Source organism: Kogia breviceps, chromosome 2 (genome assembly GCF_026419965.1).
Source record: "Kogia breviceps isolate mKogBre1 chromosome 2, mKogBre1 haplotype 1, whole genome shotgun sequence".
NCBI classification, from domain to species: domain Eukaryota; kingdom Metazoa; phylum Chordata; class Mammalia; order Artiodactyla; family Physeteridae; genus Kogia; species Kogia breviceps.
Window position 1 is genome coordinate 122,849,458 of NC_081311.1, and position 19,030 is coordinate 122,868,487.

The following is a 19,030-nucleotide window of genomic DNA, read 5'->3' on the forward strand; positions in this document are numbered from 1 at the left end:
ATTATGCGTGGTAGAGGCCACATCTGTAACTGCAGGGACCTTCCCCTCCAGCACTGATGTATTAGAAGGCTGATACTACGAGGCATAAACCGTTGCTTACAACACAAGGATACAAAAGTAACCTTGCAAGCTCTAAAAGCTTTTTAAATCCATGGATTTCATAGATTTGGATCACTTACAAGGCCAACCCAGGAAACTGATGGAACATATCAGGTTTTAGGAAATAAGAGCAGACTCTTAAGTACTTTCTAAGGCACCAACTCTTGGCCTTGCCCTACTTTGGTTTTTCCCACTTCTGCTGGAGCAGTGGCCCTGTCTTTACTCTCCCAGAAGTAGCTTTCCCAGTGGGCGCTTACGTCACTTAGTTGTTTCCCACTTTTGACAGCCTGGACATAGATGGGAGTGTCAGTAACCAACTTGTAGTTATTCCTTGTTTTCTGCACGTGAGCTTTGTACTTGATCTGCCGAAAGTAAGAAAATAAGCCTGTGTTAGACCATTCATTATATTAGAAATTGCTGGTTTTCAAAGAGGGTTTGGTTGCTTTTAACTCATGGCATTTACATACATTAGCCCTTATTCAACAGACTAACATGCACTTGAATTTTATAACAATAGGTGTAATCAATGCTTACAGTCACATGGATCTTTTTGAGTCTTCTAGGAGGCTTGACAACTGCTTTCTTAGGAATGTTTAAGCTTTCTTCCTGAAATCTTGATTATAGTATTATTTTGCCTAGCCAATCCTCTTTACAGATAGACCCCATCTATAGCATCAAAGATTCCTAACAAATGAGTTTTTTCTCATAATGAGGATTATGTGTGTATTAATATATCCAAAATAGTTCAGAAGGTGGCGAGAAAGAAGAGCCAGGGGTCCCTTCTCCAACAAAGGACAATGGGACAGCTCATCTGCATTGTTTGGAAGAAGGAAACATACTTTAAAGAGCTAAAAAAACAAAAAACAAGGCAAACTCACATCATTGCGTAGATCGTAAGCATGCTTGGCGTGGAGAATCTCAGGAGTGTCCCAGATGTAGCAACCAATGCCTTTCAGCCAGTTGAGATCATCCTTGTACACAATCTAGGGGATTGCATCAGATGGAGGAGGTCAGAAAAAGAAAATTTTATTGTAACTTTAACACCAAAGACATGGACACCCTCAGGACCCAGGATGACCTTGTGGAATTAAAAGCAAGACATTATGCCCTGAAGCTGTGGGTGTCCTGGAGACATCAGCATAGAGAGCCCTGCTTCCAGGGATGGCTCCGAATTCCTGACAGACCTATGGGTGTATAGAAAAGCGATACTGGAAGAGGGCTGAGCTGAAGAACCAGGTGAAGAATGAGGTGAGTCAGTCTCTCTTCAGGGTGGGCGTATGGGCCTGGGGAGGGGAGATCTTCATAAGCAATGGGCTTACGTCGCTGATCTCGTCTGTGACCTTCCTGACGTGACTGTTGACTTGCAAGTCGGGCTGGCAAATCCACTCGTGGAGGCGAAGGCGGTAATCGATCTCGCTGACTTTCTTCTGAGAATCCTTAGCGGTAACCATCTCTACCATGTCGGGCACCGTGTGGATTTTCATCTTGTTCTTCTCATAAACGGATCTGTACAGGCGCTGTGAAGATAACGTAACATGCCAGTTACACAGGGAATTATGCAAGGAATCATGGCCATACGTGCCTTTCTTGGACACCAGAGAGGTCAGGGAAACCAATTTACAGCAGTTGGTTGGGGGCAGGGTGGGGACTGGAAGTTTCTGACCCTTTCTACAGATTCATGGCAGTGGGGGAAGCAGTATGGGCTGAAAGAACACTTAGCTTCCTCACACGTGCATGGTCAATGCCATACGCATTGTTGAACAGAACATGTTCTGATTTATAGTTTGTGGCTCCATTACTTGACTTTTGAAGCCAGCCTTTGGGGTCACTTACATCGATGTTAAACTTGCCAACTCGGAGGCACCGTGCTGTGTTCAGATCATCTTCAACACTTTTGGGTAAAGTATAAAGAGCTTTGAACTTTTCATATTCTTCCCGATATTTGCTCTATAGAGAGAAAATACAAAGGAAGAAAAACAGTTTTGAAGAGTAATGGATCTGGATTGTTAAAAACGCATGAGACTTAACAGAAGGACCCGACTCTAAGATGGGCCACCTTGGGGTCAGCACTTCTCTGAGCTTGTTTCCTTGTCTGTGCTCACAGGCAGAGGTGGCACAGTGCCTGCCTCCACATTACCTGAGGATTAGAACAGACTGTGTGTAAACGTTCTTTAGGTACCGGTTTTAAAACCCCTGTACCAATACTGGTACTTCTGCTTTACCACAACTACTTTTAAAGATTATGTAATTTTTAAATGATCTCTTTTGTGATATTGGTTTTGTTTTTCTTAACCATAAGTGAAAGATGAAAAATGTACTCAGGAATTTCTTTGTTTTTTAATAACTGACAAGCCTGATGCTTAAGAGACTCAATCCTTGAATTTCAGTTTCTACAAGGTTTTCCAAAAATACAGTGCAACTAACTTCTATGGGAAAACCAACATCTAGTTCTTAAGCCATATTGTCTATTAATTAATGCTTCATGATTTCATGAATTAGGAAGTAAGACCATCACAGAGGCTGAGATCCAATCTCCTAGCACATGATAAAATAACAATTCTCTCACAACTCAGAGACCCACATCTCAGTCAAAAAAGAAAGGAAAGATGGGAGTATATGTGTGTATGTATATGTATATGTATGTGTATATATATATATATATATATATATATATATATATATATATATACACACAGAACTCCAGTAAAGCCCTTCACTGACTGGAAACTAAACAAAATTCCCATCAGAATTTTCTGTAACATTAGTTCACATACTCCTTACATCTAAGCTATTCTTCAATTATAAAGAAGATAGTATTCTGTGACTTTTTTCATGACTAAAGGAAAAAGTCTTTGCTGAGCTTTCTGAATCCTATCTACAAAACAAATTCTCTTCCCAAATGAAAAGCTTGCTCCTTTGGGCTAGTCTGTTTGCAATCTTCCAAATAGAGTTGGCTCTGGGAAAAATCATATAGATTTAATTTTTCCTCTGGGTAAAAATTAATTCCACATATTGTCTAACAAAGTCTTTTTCTAAACTATGACTCTCTAGGCCCATTAAACAGTAGTGAAATCAGTTTCCTGGGTCATTAGCATTTAAGTGAAGAGAACAGAATTGAAAGATCAGGATGCACTGCCTTTAGTGTAGCGATAAGTACTCTTCTGTAAATTGTTTATATCAGAAGACACTCACAAAAACTTCAGTTGTGTGTGTGTATGTGTGTGTGTGTGTTGACTTGAAGTATAAAATAAATCTCTCAGTGTGGGTCATGGTCAAAAAAAAGATTTGAGAAATACTGGTCTAAAGTGTTACATAAAGTGTTCATAATTAAGAAGTAAAAGTCTCAGAAGTAAAGTTTCTAAAAGAGAATTAGGGTTATTAGAACTGCAATGAAGGTTATAGGGAATTTTACAATAAAAAGTTTTACTTAAGAACATATTAGGCATAAAGGGTTAAAAGTGCTAAGATTTTATACTATACTATATTTAAACAGCTCATGTGATTTAGGATTTAAAAAAAATTATGTCTATACCAAAGAAAAGTTCTGTTTAAAAAAAATGAATTTCAAGATTTTAAAATTTTCATAGTGATAAAGATAATGATTTACTTTTAAATCATGTATTTGGGTCTGGTGCAATAACTAGTTACCACATTTACTGTTTTTTTTTAAGGGTACAATTTATTTATCTTTTATTTTTTAGATTAATTTTTATTGAAGTATAATTGATTTACAATGTTGTGTTAGTTTCTGCTGTACATCATTGGTTTATTTTTTATAGAAATGTCCACATAATTCTATTGGAAAAGAGTATTTTGTATGGCATATTATGTCCTCTACCTATTCCCATTTCTGGCTAAAATAGAGTATATCCATCCATGTCATTTTCAGGCAGGAAAGGTCACATCACTGTCCTTCATGTAAGTGTCTGTGACTCTCTCTGGACTTCAGGGCTCTGGAGAGGAAGCATAAGTGCACAGACTTTGTGATAACCAAGTGACTGGAACTATTTGCTGGTGTGCCCCTTTGCAAATGCTGGGGGTCCTTCTGGGCAACACAGGAATCAGCCAGAAACATTTTGGAAGTGGAGGGCAGGGAAGGGTAAAGGGTGGTGGGAAGGTTATCATATCTGTACTTGACTTACATGGCTGGCCAGATGCTGCTGGTTCTTGACATGTGTCAGGGACATGGCGTTGGAAGGCAGGATATAGCTGGTGGCTTTCACTTTATCCCAGGCCTCCTTGTACAGGTTCTATAGGGGTTAAAAATCCTCTTGTGAACACAGAAAAATGCAATCTGGCTAGCTTCCAGCAGCGGATTTTTCCTCTGTTTTTGTCCTTCTCAGACATTTCCTAGCAATCCCCAGATCTTCTCACTCTGTAGGAGCCAAGCACTCCTAAGTGAATAACGGGTTTAATGTCATGACCATAATTTCAGAGTCCATTATTTTGTTCTCTACCATAGCACTTATCACAGTTTGACAGTTATCAGAGGTTTCAATGCCATATTCATTCCCTCATAGGTCTAGGATTCCTGGAGGATGAAGACCACTAACATTAAAATATATATGAATATATATATATATATATATATATATATATATATATATATATATAAAGATTTAAAAAATGTTTGTTTCCATTTCTAGGTATTTATTTACCCAGGAGAAATAAAAAGTTATGAACACACAGAACCTATATGCAAATGTGTATAGCAGCTTTATTCATAATTGTCAAAAACTGGACACAACTCAGATGTCCTTCAGCTGTGAATGGAAAAAAAAACTGTGGTTTGGAATATTGTTTTTGCTATAAAAAGGATAAACTACTGATTTAGGTAGCAATGTGCATAATACATAAATGCATTTTGCTAAGAGAAAGAAGCCAGACCTAACAGCTACATATCATATACTGTGATCACATTTACGTGACACTCTGGAAAAGGTAAAACTATAGGGACAGAAAACAGCTCTGTGAATGCCAGGGGAGAGGAGAGAGGCAGCAAAGGGACAATGTGGAGGTAATACAGAATTTTTCTGTATCTTGACTATAATGGTGAAAACATGACTCTATGTATTTGTCATAAGCCATAGTACTACACACCACAGAGTGAAATTTACTGTATGCAAATTAAAACAACCAACCGAAGAATCAGCCAGAATGGGGGTGGTGACTGAAATGGAATACAAACTGTAGCAAATAAATCTGACTGTAATACAAATGTATAACAAGACTACAGTGAAGGAAGTGGCGAAGAAAACAACTGACTTAAGTAAATTTGGAAAATGGCAACTTGACTGGATACTCTAAGGCTATATAGGCAAATATAACTGCACACAAAATACCCTACTCTAGGGCTTCCCTGGTGGTGCAGTGGTTAAGAATCCGCCTGCCAATGCAGGGGACATGGGTTCGACCCTTGGTCTGGGAAGATCCCACATGCCACGAAGCAACTAAGCCCGTGCGCCACAACGACTGAGCCTGTGCCCTAGAGCCCACGGGCCACAACTACTGAGCCTGCGTGCCACAACTACTGAAGCCCACGTGCCTAGAGCCCGTGCTCCGCAACAGGAGAAGCCACCACAATGAGAAGCCTGCGCACCACAACGAAAGGTAGCCCCTGCTCTCCGCAACTGGAGAAAGCCCACACATAGCAACAAAGACCCAACACAGCCAAAAGTAAATAAATAAAATAAATTTATTTTTTAAAAAGTACCATACTCTAGTTAGTAAATTTGTTTCTCACAGGTGTGTGTTAGAAATTCTGAAAATACTTTATGTGGATACAAGGGTTGCACAAATAAGTAGATATATCATAGATAATGAGAACCAGGCTTTTGACTGGAAAGGAAACAGAAAGTCACAAGTTGGAAAAATAAGTTACACATAAGGAAAGGGTGAAGGCTAGAATGAACCCTGTGGTGTTGAATTGCATTGAAGGTATCAGTATGAACTCATGGTTTTAAAATATAGATACAGTTAGGTAAGTATAAAAATAGATACAGATATGTATGCATACATGGGTTAGTATACATGCATATATTTCTAAGCTCTGTCCATTTAGAGGGCCTAGGAACAATGACATCCTAGTAGTAATGAGCACACTTAGTGCTTAAATCTTGGTTCAAATACCGTTCTCCAATAGAATAAACTGGGATTTCTTGGAGAGTGGTTGATTCCAGGTCTGGAACAGGGAAAATACAGATGAGCCTGGAACATTTTGTGGTGCCAAGCAGTAAGGAAGTGCTCAAAAAACACAGTGATTTGGGTGTATCAAGGGGACACAGGAGTCACCCTGAAAGAGCTCCCCATAGCAACGCTGAAACCATCTGAGCAACAAAATAAATAACAATAATATTAGACTCTACCATAGAATAAAATAAATACCCATGAGCCAACACTGATACAAATAAATATGTAAAGAAACCAACAGTGGAGAAGGAACAGCTCTTCCTTACAGAAGAATTCCAGTTAATAAATGTATATAGAAGAAAAAAGGGAAAGAGAAAATCACTAGTAGGCATATTCCACAGTAATAATTCTTGCAGGAAAGCTCCATCAATGGATGCTAAAACATACGAGAGAAAGTATAAGGACAAACAGGATATTTGCATAGTCCCAAAGGATCTCCTCCAAGATATTTATTAATAACAAAGGTAAAACTAGTAACTTGACAGTGGAGCATCTCGGCAGAGAGCAACTTAACCAAGTGATGAAGGTCATCACAAGTTACTGACATTATGTACCACCTGCTATGGTGTGCTGAGAAGGGTGCATCAATTCTGTGTTATTTTTGCAAAAACATATCTAATCTAATCATGAGAAAACATTAGATAAGCCCAAATTGAGGAAAGAATACTAGCCAGTTATTCTACAAAATAACTGGCTAGTATTCTTCAAAAGTGTCAAGATGAGAAAAAGACAAGGAAAGATTAAGAAATTATCAGATTAGAAGAGACTAAGGAGTCACGACAACAAAATGCAATGTGGGATCCTGGATTGGCATCTGGAACAGAAAAGCAAGTTAGTGGAAAAACCGGTCAAGTCTGGATAAAGCCTATAATTAACATTGTAGCACTGTCACAATGTTAATTGCTTAGTTTTGATAGTTGCACTATAGAGAAAAGTATGAGGAAATTCTCTGTACTATTTTTGCAGTGTCTCTGTAAATCTAAAATTAATTCAAAATGAAGTTTAAAAATGTAACCAATTCAGAGGCAGGAAAAAAAGTGTGCCTCTGTTGGTCTGTAAGTCACTGGCCAAGGGAGAAGCCATGGAAAAACAAGTCTAGGGTCAACAAAGAGCTTCAACAGTGTACCCGTCTGCGATAAGGAAGGAGTTGGTGAATTTGTGTCAAGTGCATGAAATAGAACAATATTCAAATCGGGGCTGATTTACTTGTAACCATAAGGACTTACGAGATAAAGTAGGAATTTAAAGGTCCGGGAAAAAGATTGGAAAGACCTTTGGGGGTAAGGTTGTCTGTCCCTTTTCATCTCTTATTGTCTATAAAGGTGAAAAAGGTAACTCAAATACAGAGAAAAGAAAGAGAACTCAACTCACACTGCTATACAGATCTTTCAGATTCTTGGTTCTGTCATAATCCACCGTTTCTAGAACTGTCGTATATTTGTCTTTAATCTGATGATAATTTTCTTTATATTTCACCTACAGACAAAAAGTATGGGTTATTCTTTTCTGTTGTTTGACAATATGTAAAGATAATAATGGCTTGTCCTTGTCCTATGTACAAGGAAGACACACCTCACTGGCATTAATGCCGCTTTGAAGAGCAGTCACGTAAAGCGGTGTATCTGTGACCAGGTTATAATTTTTTAGATTTTCTTTACCTGCTGCCGTGTATTGTATCTGTGAAGAAAAAGAAAAGTCACTGAAAATGGTAAAATGCAGGGCTTCCATCAGCTTTAGCAGTTTGTGCCTACTTAGATGTACCTTTATTTCTGGGTTTCTGCTTTAATCCTAACAGAGGATACATTGTACAGTTTGAGACTTTGCATGGCTGTCAAAACTAACAGTTTCTTTTGACCAAGAGTGGAGTCTAGATCTTTGCCGTGTCCCTTCTTCCTTGTGTTGTTTTTCCATGCCTATACTCCAACCCTGACAGCAGCCCCTCAATTTCAACATTCCATTAGTCTGCCCTATCCAAGCTGAATTTCTGCTGGGAAATTTCCCAAATGTCTACTTTTTACTTCAAGACTTAACTATTTATGGTCAAAGTATGCATGTGCATTCTACTCCCTGCCAGTTAACCTGACCAGCTAAGGTATAGATGCTTGAGAGTAGTTCACTCTGAAACACCTCCCAGATAACTTTCTGCTGTAAATGTCTATAGCCTTAAATCACAGGAGAGACTCAAACTGAGGAAGTCCAGCACCAGAACAGGCCACCAGAGAGGTCTTATTGGGCAGGGGCCTTTGGCTCCCTTAGATCATTCACTGTCAAAGCTGCTTTCTCTGGGGCACAGGGACAGCCTTGCTATCACTCCACTGAGAGCACCATGGAGCCCATCAATCCACGGTGAGCTAGTCCCTCTAGGAAGATGGCTCACCTGACTCTGGAGGTCATATGATTTCTTGGCATGGAGGATCTGGGGTGTATCCCAAACGTAGCATCCAATGCCTTTCAGCCAATTCAAGTCATTTTTATACACATTCTGCAAGAAAGAAGAAACTGTGAAAGGTGACAGGTACTAACTGAATTTACAATCGAGCATTTGATAATTTCCTATCAGCCCTTGGCTGTGCTTAGTACTTAGCAGTCATAGGGTGGGTTTCTCAACACCTGGAGGGTCTTTAACGCCCTGGCCTAAAGAAGTTTAGGAAGAGAGCAAGAGCTAAGTTTTAGTCTAGTGTTGAACAGATAAAATATTTAACATAGGTGCCTCATTGCTCCAAGGGGATCCTTACACCAAAAAAGGTTACTCATACGACTTTGTATTGAAAAGCAGCAGGGTTTAGGAATACAGGGACAATTAGAACACGGGGACCCAGGCAGGGCTGGGTGAAGCCTGTAACTTAGTCAACCTGCAGAAAGGACATCATACATCACTCAACATCTCCTGCGCGTTGTGGACCCGAATAACGTTGGGTTCTTCTGGAAGAGGTGTCCACTGGTGGAAGTAATGTCGGTACTCCAGGTCACTGAGGATGTACTGGCACCTTTTAGCCAGCACATGATTCATCATATCATTGGGGATATGAATATTTGCTTTGGTGTCCTCATACTGTCTTCTGTAGTTCAACTAAAGAATAATACATTTTTAAAGACAAAAATAAGAAAGGAATTAAATGTAAATTATTCTGATCAATCTCTTTTATAGTCTTATTTTCAACATAGATCAATACCTTTAGAATAGACTAAGGTTAAAAAATGACACTTTACATGTACCAAAATGTTTATTGCAGCTCTATTTACGATAGCCAGGACATGGAAGCAACCTAAGTGTCCATCAACAGATGAATGGATAAGGAAGATGTGGCACATATATACAATGGAATATTACTCAGCCATAAAAAGAAATGAAACTGAGTTATTTGTAATGAGGTGGATAGACCTGGAGTCTGTCATACAGAGTGAAGTAAGTCAGAAGGAGAAAAACAAATACCGTATGCTAACACATATATATGGAATCTAAAAAAAAAAAAAAATGTCATGAAGAGATTAGTGGTAGGATGGGAATAAAACACAGACCTACTAGAGCATGGACTTGAGGATATGGGGAGGGGGAAGGGTAAGCTGTGACAATGTGAGAGAGTGGCAGGGACATATACACACTACCAAATGTAAATTAGATAGCTAGTGGGAAGCTGCAGCATAGCACAGGGAGTTCACTTCTGTGCTTTGTGACCACCTAGAGGGGTGGGATAGGGAGGGTGGGAGGGAGGGTGACACAAGAGGGGAGAGTTATGGGAACATATGTATATGTATAACTGATTCACTTTGTTGTAAAGGAGAAACTAACATACTATTGTAAAACAGTTATACTCAAATAAAGATGTTAAAAAAAATGACACTTTAATATACTCTTCTTCTTTAAAAATTTCCCATCCTTTTATAACACAGGGTAAAGAGTGACTTTGTTTTCTCCTGTGTCCAAATACAGAGCCCTCACCGTGTTTGGAGGAGGCAGGAGGGAAAGGGTGAAAACTCACAGCCATCAGAGGTGCACAGGGCTAACTGGCAGGAGTGGGGGACAGTCTCAAGACTGGCTCATTCCTCACCATCCCACCCCCCCCAGCTAATCTTGAACCAAAGGGCAGATTATAAATAGGCAGACTAGTATTATACTTAAGTGTGCAGACCCTCTGTTACAGTGAACTTTGCTTACCGCACTCCTCATCTGCTGGAAATCCAGACAGTGAACCACGTTGGGGAACTCACTGATTTCTTTTCCAGCCAGGTAGCGACCCTTCAGCTTCTCATAGGTCTCCTTGTATTTAAGCTGTGAAATAGGTGCAACATTGAAAATCACTGGGACTTTCTAACCAGCCCTTTGTGGCTGGAAAGACTCTCAAACTTATGAAAGGAAAAAGTCCTACTGACCTCACTGTTCACAAAGTTGGCATGCTTGGCTCCAACAATGGGAATATAGCGTTCATCCAAGGTGTAGCCATAGGCCTTGGCTCCCTCCCATGCTCCTTTATACAGTATCTAGGACAAAGAAAGGTGTATCAACAAAAGTTTGCATTCAACTTCTTTCAGATGCCACTCAAAAGAAAATGGTAAAATCAAGGTAAAATACTCATGTTTAAAGGCAAGGCTTGAATCTTCATTAACAGCTGTTACTGTGCGTACTTAAGAACAGGGCAGAGTCTTTGGGCTTGTTGCAAATTAAATCTACAGACCCTGAGGCATTTTATAACAGAGTTTAACTGTATTTACAATTCTAATAAAAGTGAAAACAAATTTGCACACAGAGAGAGAATCACCAAAGATCGCTTCCCATTCGGCATATACACATATACGCTACACACACATCACCTTTAGAGTAGCTGAATTAAAATTTGGAGGGCAAGTCCTCCACTTGTTGGCTGGAGATATATGTACATGATTGCTAAAGAGGGACCAGCCTTTCCTCTCTTCTCTCTGTTGGTAGCTGCTTGGTCCTACGTGCGCCCGGAAGTGACATAGCTCTTGTTAGGTTATTGTCTCTCTCTTTATCTGAATGTCTCCCTCACTTACAGGGGCTCCTGGAGGGTTTGTCTCATTGATCTTTAGCTCCTCAGTGCCTCTCACAGGGCCTGGCACATCACAGAGGCTCAAACAACACCAGCTGGATAACACTATTTGCCCTGAATAATACGCTACTTCTAATAAACAAGACTAAATACAACAAAAACAACAGATCTCCTTATAAGTTCAGCTGCTCACAAAATCAGCCAAGAATGTGAATACTGACAAGAGCTTAAAATTCGGAACTGAGTTGTATATCACATAAAACGGAACTTACGGTACTGTAGAGTTTTCCCATGTCTTTGGAATGGGTGATATATGGTGTATCTGGAGAAAAGGTATACTTGCCCTTTACTAATTTATTAAATGTTTCTTTATATTTCACCTGAGGGGAGAAAAACAAAACAAAACCTTTGATTATTCTAAATGTATATTTAAAGTTTCACAAGATCTACCTAGCAAGATAATAATTAGTCTACATTTAGAGATTAACTAACTGGTTAAATTTCACTATATGATATACAATTTATATTATAACTAATATAATGGAAAGTTTTGGATAATTATTTAGATATTATCTAAAAGTGGGTACAGTATACCACCTACTAGTGACTTTTAAGACATTCTCCCCAAAAGATTTTCTTATAATTTACTCCCTATCGTCTCACAAGCAGTTATCTGGAGTTACGCAAGCCTGTTCAACTACAGACAACTAAGTCTCCAGTTTGTGTATCTCATTATACACAAAGCAAACTTACATCACTTTGATTGACTGAGTTCATCTTGGCCAGAACAATCTCTGGAGGATCCACCACACTTGTAAAGTTAGGATAGTTGGCAAGAGCATCTTTCTTATATTTTATCTGCCAAGAAATAGAGACGATTAAGACAGGTGTCCCCCCGCCCTCCCACATGGGGATAGGTACATATCTCCACATGGCAGGTAAGGAGGCCAGGCCTTATGTAAGAAGAACAGGCTTTGCTTACCTGAGTCACCATTTCCTGGTTCTTGGTAACCCTCACATGGTCTACAGAATCCAGGGGGACCCAACCAATGCCTCGGAGCCACTCCAGGTCAGCTTTGTAGACATTCTGAGAGCAGGAAGGGAGACATGATGCAGGTATAAATGACTCAGGCACAGGATGACAGGCAGCAGGTTAGAAACAATGTTTTCAGAAGCTTTTTAGGGTTTTCTCTCTAGTGGCTGTTGTCTCATTGATTCAATCATGATTTCATCTGTACACCTGAGAAACATTTCTTGAGACTGTTACTATAAATGAAGAACTATGGAAGGTTATTTGAGGGATAAGTATAAGGAAGGCCTCTAAGTGTAAAGAGAAGTTACTTAGAAAGTGCAGAGTGGTTAAGGGCTATGAGAGGAAGACCATGCAGATGCTGTGGGAGTTGAGGGTAAGGGACCATTGTTTTCATCGGTGAGCATAAGAGAAGGTTTTAACAAGGAAGTTATAGTTACATAGAAATAAATGGGGGCATTTAGACTAAGTAAAGGAAATCACACAAGTAAATGCTCATGTACTGTAGGGTTGGGGGAAGCATCCCTCCAGCCCATCTCTACCCTTCCCCCTCACTTCCTGAATTCTCTCAGGCCATCCCACACCAAATGAAGAGGAGTTGCTAATCTGTTTAAAGTTTCAGAGTGGTCATCCTCCTGCAGCAACCAGGGAGATGGGATGTTCAAGTTCACCACCTGTGCTGCAGGCAGTCTTTGACATCCTGTTCCTGTTTTGGTAATGATGAGAAGACCCAGGTAGGGTTAGCTCCTTGGCACACCTGAGCATCACATCGACGCCTTGTGTTTCTGTTCCCTAAAGACTGCTGGTGGCAGGTAGAGATCTTGATTCAGGCTTCAGTGGGAGGTGGCCTGAGATCTATTCTCCATCCCAGCTTTAAACCCTGCATAAGGGATTCTGGGCCTCATGCAGCTCATCAGTACATTGTGTCCTCTTTGCTTTGATTCCTTGTAAGCAACTCCGTCATAAATGCCATGAGGAAGGAGATGCTCAGCAAAGCAAGAAGGTGGCATTCCCAGGTCCTTGACTATACTATCATCTAATATAGCCGAAATCCCAACTCCATCTCAGCTCCCAACCCAGCCAATTATTATTTTAAATCAGTTGATAATTTTCCATGCAAATGTGAGGAGTTGTTGATGGCAGAGATGGTACAAAAGCAGATTTTTAAAAAATTGACATTGAAAGTTATTCAGAAATGCACAGTGAGTAGGCAAAGCTGTCCGTCACTGCTCCCAACCTTTCTCTACTTCATATCCAGTCTTAATTACCTTCTGAGAGCAAACTAAGTATTTATGGTCCCAAGTGTCATAGACTGGTGGTTCTAGAATGCTGCTTACGATTCTCAGAGTAGACCATACGTTTCTAGATAATTAAGAAACAAAAATCACTTACATCGCTTTGTAGGTCATAGGCCTTCCTTGCCTGAATAACATCATTTTGGTCAGGGTGACATGTCCATTGGTGCAGGTAATTGCGGTAATCAATATCACTGACAAGGTCCTGCCCCTCCTTGGCCGCCAACACTGACACCATATCAGGAGGTATATTGATTCTGGCCTTTGTTTTATGATAGTGCTCTTTGTATAGTCTGTCATTCTGAATCTGGCCTGCGTGCTCGAACCAAACCAGTTTAGGATCATCTCTCATCGTCGGGACACCAACATAATGACCTTTCTGCTTGACATGGTCAGCTTTGTATTTCAGCTGGTGGGAAGAGGAACAGAGATCCCATCAGCTTTGACAAGCAAACAAGGCAAAGGGGGCTTGAAACATCAGCAAACTCAGTCTCCCAGCTTTTCGTGTTACTCCCCCAAGACTAAATATCAAAAAACATTGAAATAGGGTGGGAGGGAGGCTCAAGAGGAAGGGGATATGGGGATATGTGTATACATATATAACTGATTCACTTTGTTGTACTGCAGAAACTAACACAACATTGTAAAGCAATTATACTCCAATAAAGATATTTTTTTTAAAGTAAAAGAGCAACAAGATTGCACGAAATAATTGCAAGATTATATATAAATCTTTTGTATAAAATAAAAGAAATAAAATAATCATTATTTCACTCAGTAGATGTAATTATTTAAGGAGAACCACGTAAGTACTGACAGACTCTCTCATTGATCAAACTTTAGTCAGGCTCCCCTGGGCCCTCTTCTTGATGAGGACTCCACTTTGGTCTCTATCTTTGCTGGGGCTGCATAGCCCAGTTTTAGCAAAAATTCTGTTAAATTTTAGCAGAGTTTAGCAGGAATCCCCCTATCCTTGATATCTCCTTTTAGTAACTTTCCGTCCACTGGACCCCTCACTGTTCCTTGGCTATAAATCTTCAATTGTCCTTTCTGTATTTGGACTTGAGCCCAGTTCCGTAACGAGGTTGCTTTTCCCCTTTTGTGATAGTTTTTAAATAAAATCTATTTTTACCACTTTGCTAAAAAACAAAACAAAACAGAAACATTGAAATAAATAGATAGATATGAAGAAATATCAATTTAAAAGTAGAAAATTGTACACTTATTTTCTAATTCTGGCAATATTGTATTTGAAAGCTTAGAGAAAAGAAGAAAAGAGAATAGAAGAAAAAACAAAGACTTCAAATGATAGTTTTTAAAGAAGCCAAGAAAAAAAAGATGAAGAATGCCAAAAGCCCATGGGAAAAGGACCAGAAGGGAGCAGGTACTGTGACCATCCCCAAGCCTGGCCAGGCCTGCCAGCCAACAAGGAACTCTCCATTAGGCTACATGCCTTGGCATAAATGGGTTCCTGCACAGAGAAGGTCCAGCCTTTGCAAAGCACACTCATATCAGAATAAATTACCTCGCTCTGAACGTCACTAGAGTGATGGGCGTGAACAAATGGCACAGCATCCGGAGGCAAAATATAACTGGTGGCTTTTTGTTTCTCCCAGTTTTCCTTGTAGAGATACTAAAAGACAGAGAGCCATGACAAAGGGTTAAACCAAGGAGTCAGAATGGAGGGATAAGTCTCCTATTGTTATGTTATGGTCCTCTGTCCCCATACAAAGTGCCAGGTATCCAGGTAAAATCCATACCTGGTCCAGTATTCGGGCTGCCTCCTGGGCAGCATGCAGCTGAGGGGTTTCTGTGAGGGTGTACTTTGATTTGGTGTCATTCCAATCTTTTCGGTATTTAATCTAGAAATGAGAAGAAAGTTGGTAAGTTCTTTGATATTAAGAAAACATCATGTTGTCCAAGCAAATGCGAGCATCATTCATCTCAACGTTTACAATCTGTATCTCAGACAATGACTGCACGCTGAGTGTAAGTAAGTGGAAAAGCTTTGGAAACCATATCTTCACAACAGAGCAATTTTAGAATGATAGTCATGTACTTACATCGTTTAGGATTTCACCACTTTGTTTTGCTGTCACGTAATCAACTCTGTCATCCACGGGAGTGAAGTTGAGAGTTTCTATTTTCGTGCGATATTTTTTCTATGGGAAAGAAAATATCTTTTAGATAGCTGTAGTCTCTGGTCCTGTGTGAGTTGATAAAGATATGCTGCATTTAAGGACCCTTCTCTACTAGAGGCATAGAATGCCGTATGTCAATGGCATCTTCCTGGCAATTTGGCTTTCTTCTTAGCATTTTATTTTTTAACAAATGGGTTGACTTCTTACACCTTCCACAGATTTTTAAAGTAGCAGGTTTGGTTAGCTCCCAAAGCCATGTAATGTATCATTATGTGAACTCAGTGCATTTTTTTTTTTCAACTGGACAAACTTCTCTCAAGTGTATTGCTACTGCTGACAAAAGAAGTTTTCTTTTTATACAATTCTAAGCATTGTTGAGTGTAGATGGATGTGATTCCGTAATGTGAAAGGGACAGTACAGGATTATTTTGGAAAAATGTACGTCTGGCTTAAATGACAGCAATTGAAATTGTTAAAACTGCTGATAGGGAATGATTGCATTTTGGCTCGTATATTTTTTGTTCAGTCTCTTAGGAAATGTGCTGAATGGCAGGATAAGATCCTGGAATACCTCACTGAAGATATCTGCAGCGTGCTTGGCATGATTGACAGAAACAGAATCATTTGGCATCCAGCCGATCCCACGTAACCATTCCAAGTCAGCCTTGTAAACAGCCTGTGAAAATAAGACCAGGAAGAAGTCAGTGACCCTGGTCATATTTATTCTATCCATTGGTCTGATGGAGAAATGCAATTTAAGAATGACATACTCAAGCAGCCAGATAAGTAACATAAGTAAATTAACTATGAGGCCAGGGGGTATGACAAACCAGCAGGGGACATATTTGCTATTTAAAGGGGGTTAGCCTCAATTCAGCTCCAGGTTATTGGTGCCAAGGGCTAATGCATGTCTGGAGCTGCATCCTCTGATTTTTTCTCAATAAAAATGGGAACCCCTAGATTTGTACACAAAATTCCCTGATTTAAAAACCTTGGCAACTTAATTCAAAATTTAAAAATACTGTGTCAACTAAAATAGCATATCTGTGACTACAGCCTGCCCATGGACTGCTGATATTTTAGTTACAATTTAAACCTCTGTTGCTACTTAAATTCTATTAAAATAATATTTTCAGAGTAGCTGTCTTTAACCGGAAACAGTTAAGAACTATATTCACACTACCACTTATCTCTTGATACAAAGTCCAGATCCTTCATGGCTCTGGTGATTTTGATACCATACTATAAAGTCTAACCCAAACCAAATTCTTCGCTATATAAAAATATGAAGTGATGATGCAAGGATTTAATGAAACAAACTTTCTGGGAGTCATGGGAAAATGATGCAAGGGCTCAGGCTAAAATGCAGCCCACTCACATCGCTTTGCAGATCGTAGGCTTTCCTGGCCTGAATCACGTCTTGCTGGTCAGGCACACACATCCATTGGTGCAGGTAATTGCGATAATCAATGTCGCTGACCAGAGCCTGGCAATGTTTAGAGTGCGTGATGGAAAGCATATCCGGAGGGCTCTGGAACTTAGACTTCCATTTGGCCCAGTGCAGCCGGTACTCCCTTTCATTCTGAATCTTGCCAGCTATGAGGGCCCAGCGGATCTTGTTGTCATCCCTGGCTGTGAGGGTACCCACGTAGTGTCCCTTCTGCTTCTCATGGTCAAGCTTGTATTTATACTGGAGACAGAAAAACAAAGCAGGTGGATCACAGCACGAACTCTCAATGCACCTAGGGCATTTGTTTGAAAAACCGAGGAGTTAAACAAGGCCACACTCACATCACTGGCGATCTCCCTGGAGGCCTTGGCGGCCTGGATAGGGATGGCGTCCAGCCGTACATCACAGCTCATCTTCATCTCATCCCAACCTCTGCGGTAAATTTTCTGAAGAGGAGGAAAAATAAAGTATCGTTCCAGATTCAAACTTACTAATGACTCCAAGGGTTCAAGTAGAATTAATATCAGAGGGGTGCATTTTTGAAGTCCCAGAACCAGTTTAAAAAAAGAGAATAGGTGAAAGAATCATTCTGTACTAATGTACTGGAGAACAAAATCATGTCTGGAATCCAAAGATCTGGGCTTGACAAGAGTTCTTTCTTTTTTTTTTTTTTTGAATTATAGCTTTGCTGTAGTTGTTCATGGTTTATGTAAAAGGGTTTATCTGCTTCTTGTATTGGTGTATTAGTAGCACTGGGGTATGTTTAAGTTCAGACATTGGCAGGCTAGTATTGAATTTCTCCAGTTTAATAATTCTATTTATTTAATTCAATTTTTAATCTTCAGAATTATAAACTTTTTACATTTGAGTTTTTTTCCTCTCTGTATGGTTTCTTAGATCTTCTAATACTATTGATGATGCATATTGTTTGGGAATGTTAGATTTTCTTTCTGAAGCACCATTGGATGTAACGGCTATTTTCTAAGTGCAACACTGTTTTGTTTGTAAAGAGAAGTCAGTTAAAGTAGTGACTAATTTACAGATAGCCCTCTAAAAATATATTCACATTTAAGTGGATACCTTCTGCACTGACGATGTCAGAAAGACTCAGAAATAAGAGTAATTTAAATGTATAAATCAGAAATCATACCTATCACTATGGGAGCTGGAACAGTGCAGAAAGGAGAAGTGAGTTTCAATCATTGATAGTTTCATGGCCTTTTCATATTTGAGAAATGAGTGCTTAGATAAATTTTGTCCTTGTAATGGACAAGTTGTTTTTTTTTTTTTTTTTTTTTTTTTTGTGGTACGCGGGCCTCTCACTGTTGTGGCCTCTCCCGCTGCGGAGCACAGGCTCCGGACGCGCAGGCTCAGCGGCCATGGCTCACGGGCCCAGCCGCTCCGCGGTACGTGGGATCTTCCCGGACCGGGGCACGAACCCGCGTCCCCTGCATCGGCAGGCGGATTCTCAACCACTGCGCCACCAGGGAAGCCCCGTAATGGACAAGTTTTATATGAATTTTCATTCAAGTTTTTGTATGAATTTCGGGTGGTCCAATTTTAACATTTGACTTGTTTTTTTGTACAAAAGAAAAAAGTGTTCTCCACATTTAAATGTATTATACTAGAGAATATTTCATGCAAATTTGTAATGTTATTTAAATTTTATTTTGTTTTATTACATATACTGTTACACTATTTTTTCTTATGTAATTTATTTTTGGTTTATGTGGTCAAATATATTTTTTATTTGAACTACAAAAAAAATTGGGCTTGAGACCTAACTTCTTCACCTACTAACTTTGAGAATGTGGGCAAAT

General features: G+C 39.6%; 1 protein-coding gene across 38 annotated transcripts in view; it reads right to left on the reverse strand.

Annotated features, from left to right (window-relative positions):
* NEB (nebulin) overlaps positions 1–19,030 on the reverse strand; it is a 229,531-nt gene that overhangs the window by 59,212 nt on the left and 151,289 nt on the right. For all 38 annotated transcript variants that reach the window (XM_067026027.1, XM_067026025.1, XM_067026024.1 and 35 more), the window contains 21 exons: positions 17,552–17,656; positions 17,139–17,450; positions 16,332–16,436; positions 15,683–15,781; positions 15,380–15,481; positions 15,145–15,252; positions 13,717–14,028; positions 12,277–12,381; positions 12,048–12,152; positions 11,567–11,674; positions 10,660–10,767; positions 10,445–10,558; positions 9,161–9,358; positions 8,666–8,770; positions 7,861–7,965; positions 7,660–7,764; positions 4,242–4,349; positions 1,933–2,046; positions 1,419–1,616; positions 978–1,082; positions 357–461 (listed from right to left, as the gene is read on the reverse strand). In XM_067026027.1, coding sequence (XP_066882128.1) covers positions 357–461; positions 978–1,082; positions 1,419–1,616; positions 1,933–2,046; positions 4,242–4,349; positions 7,660–7,764; positions 7,861–7,965; positions 8,666–8,770; positions 9,161–9,358; positions 10,445–10,558; positions 10,660–10,767; positions 11,567–11,674; positions 12,048–12,152; positions 12,277–12,381; positions 13,717–14,028; positions 15,145–15,252; positions 15,380–15,481; positions 15,683–15,781; positions 16,332–16,436; positions 17,139–17,450; positions 17,552–17,656 — 2,826 coding nt within the window. The remainder of the gene's footprint in view (positions 1–356; positions 462–977; positions 1,083–1,418; positions 1,617–1,932; positions 2,047–4,241; positions 4,350–7,659; positions 7,765–7,860; positions 7,966–8,665; positions 8,771–9,160; positions 9,359–10,444; positions 10,559–10,659; positions 10,768–11,566; positions 11,675–12,047; positions 12,153–12,276; positions 12,382–13,716; positions 14,029–15,144; positions 15,253–15,379; positions 15,482–15,682; positions 15,782–16,331; positions 16,437–17,138; positions 17,451–17,551; positions 17,657–19,030) is intronic.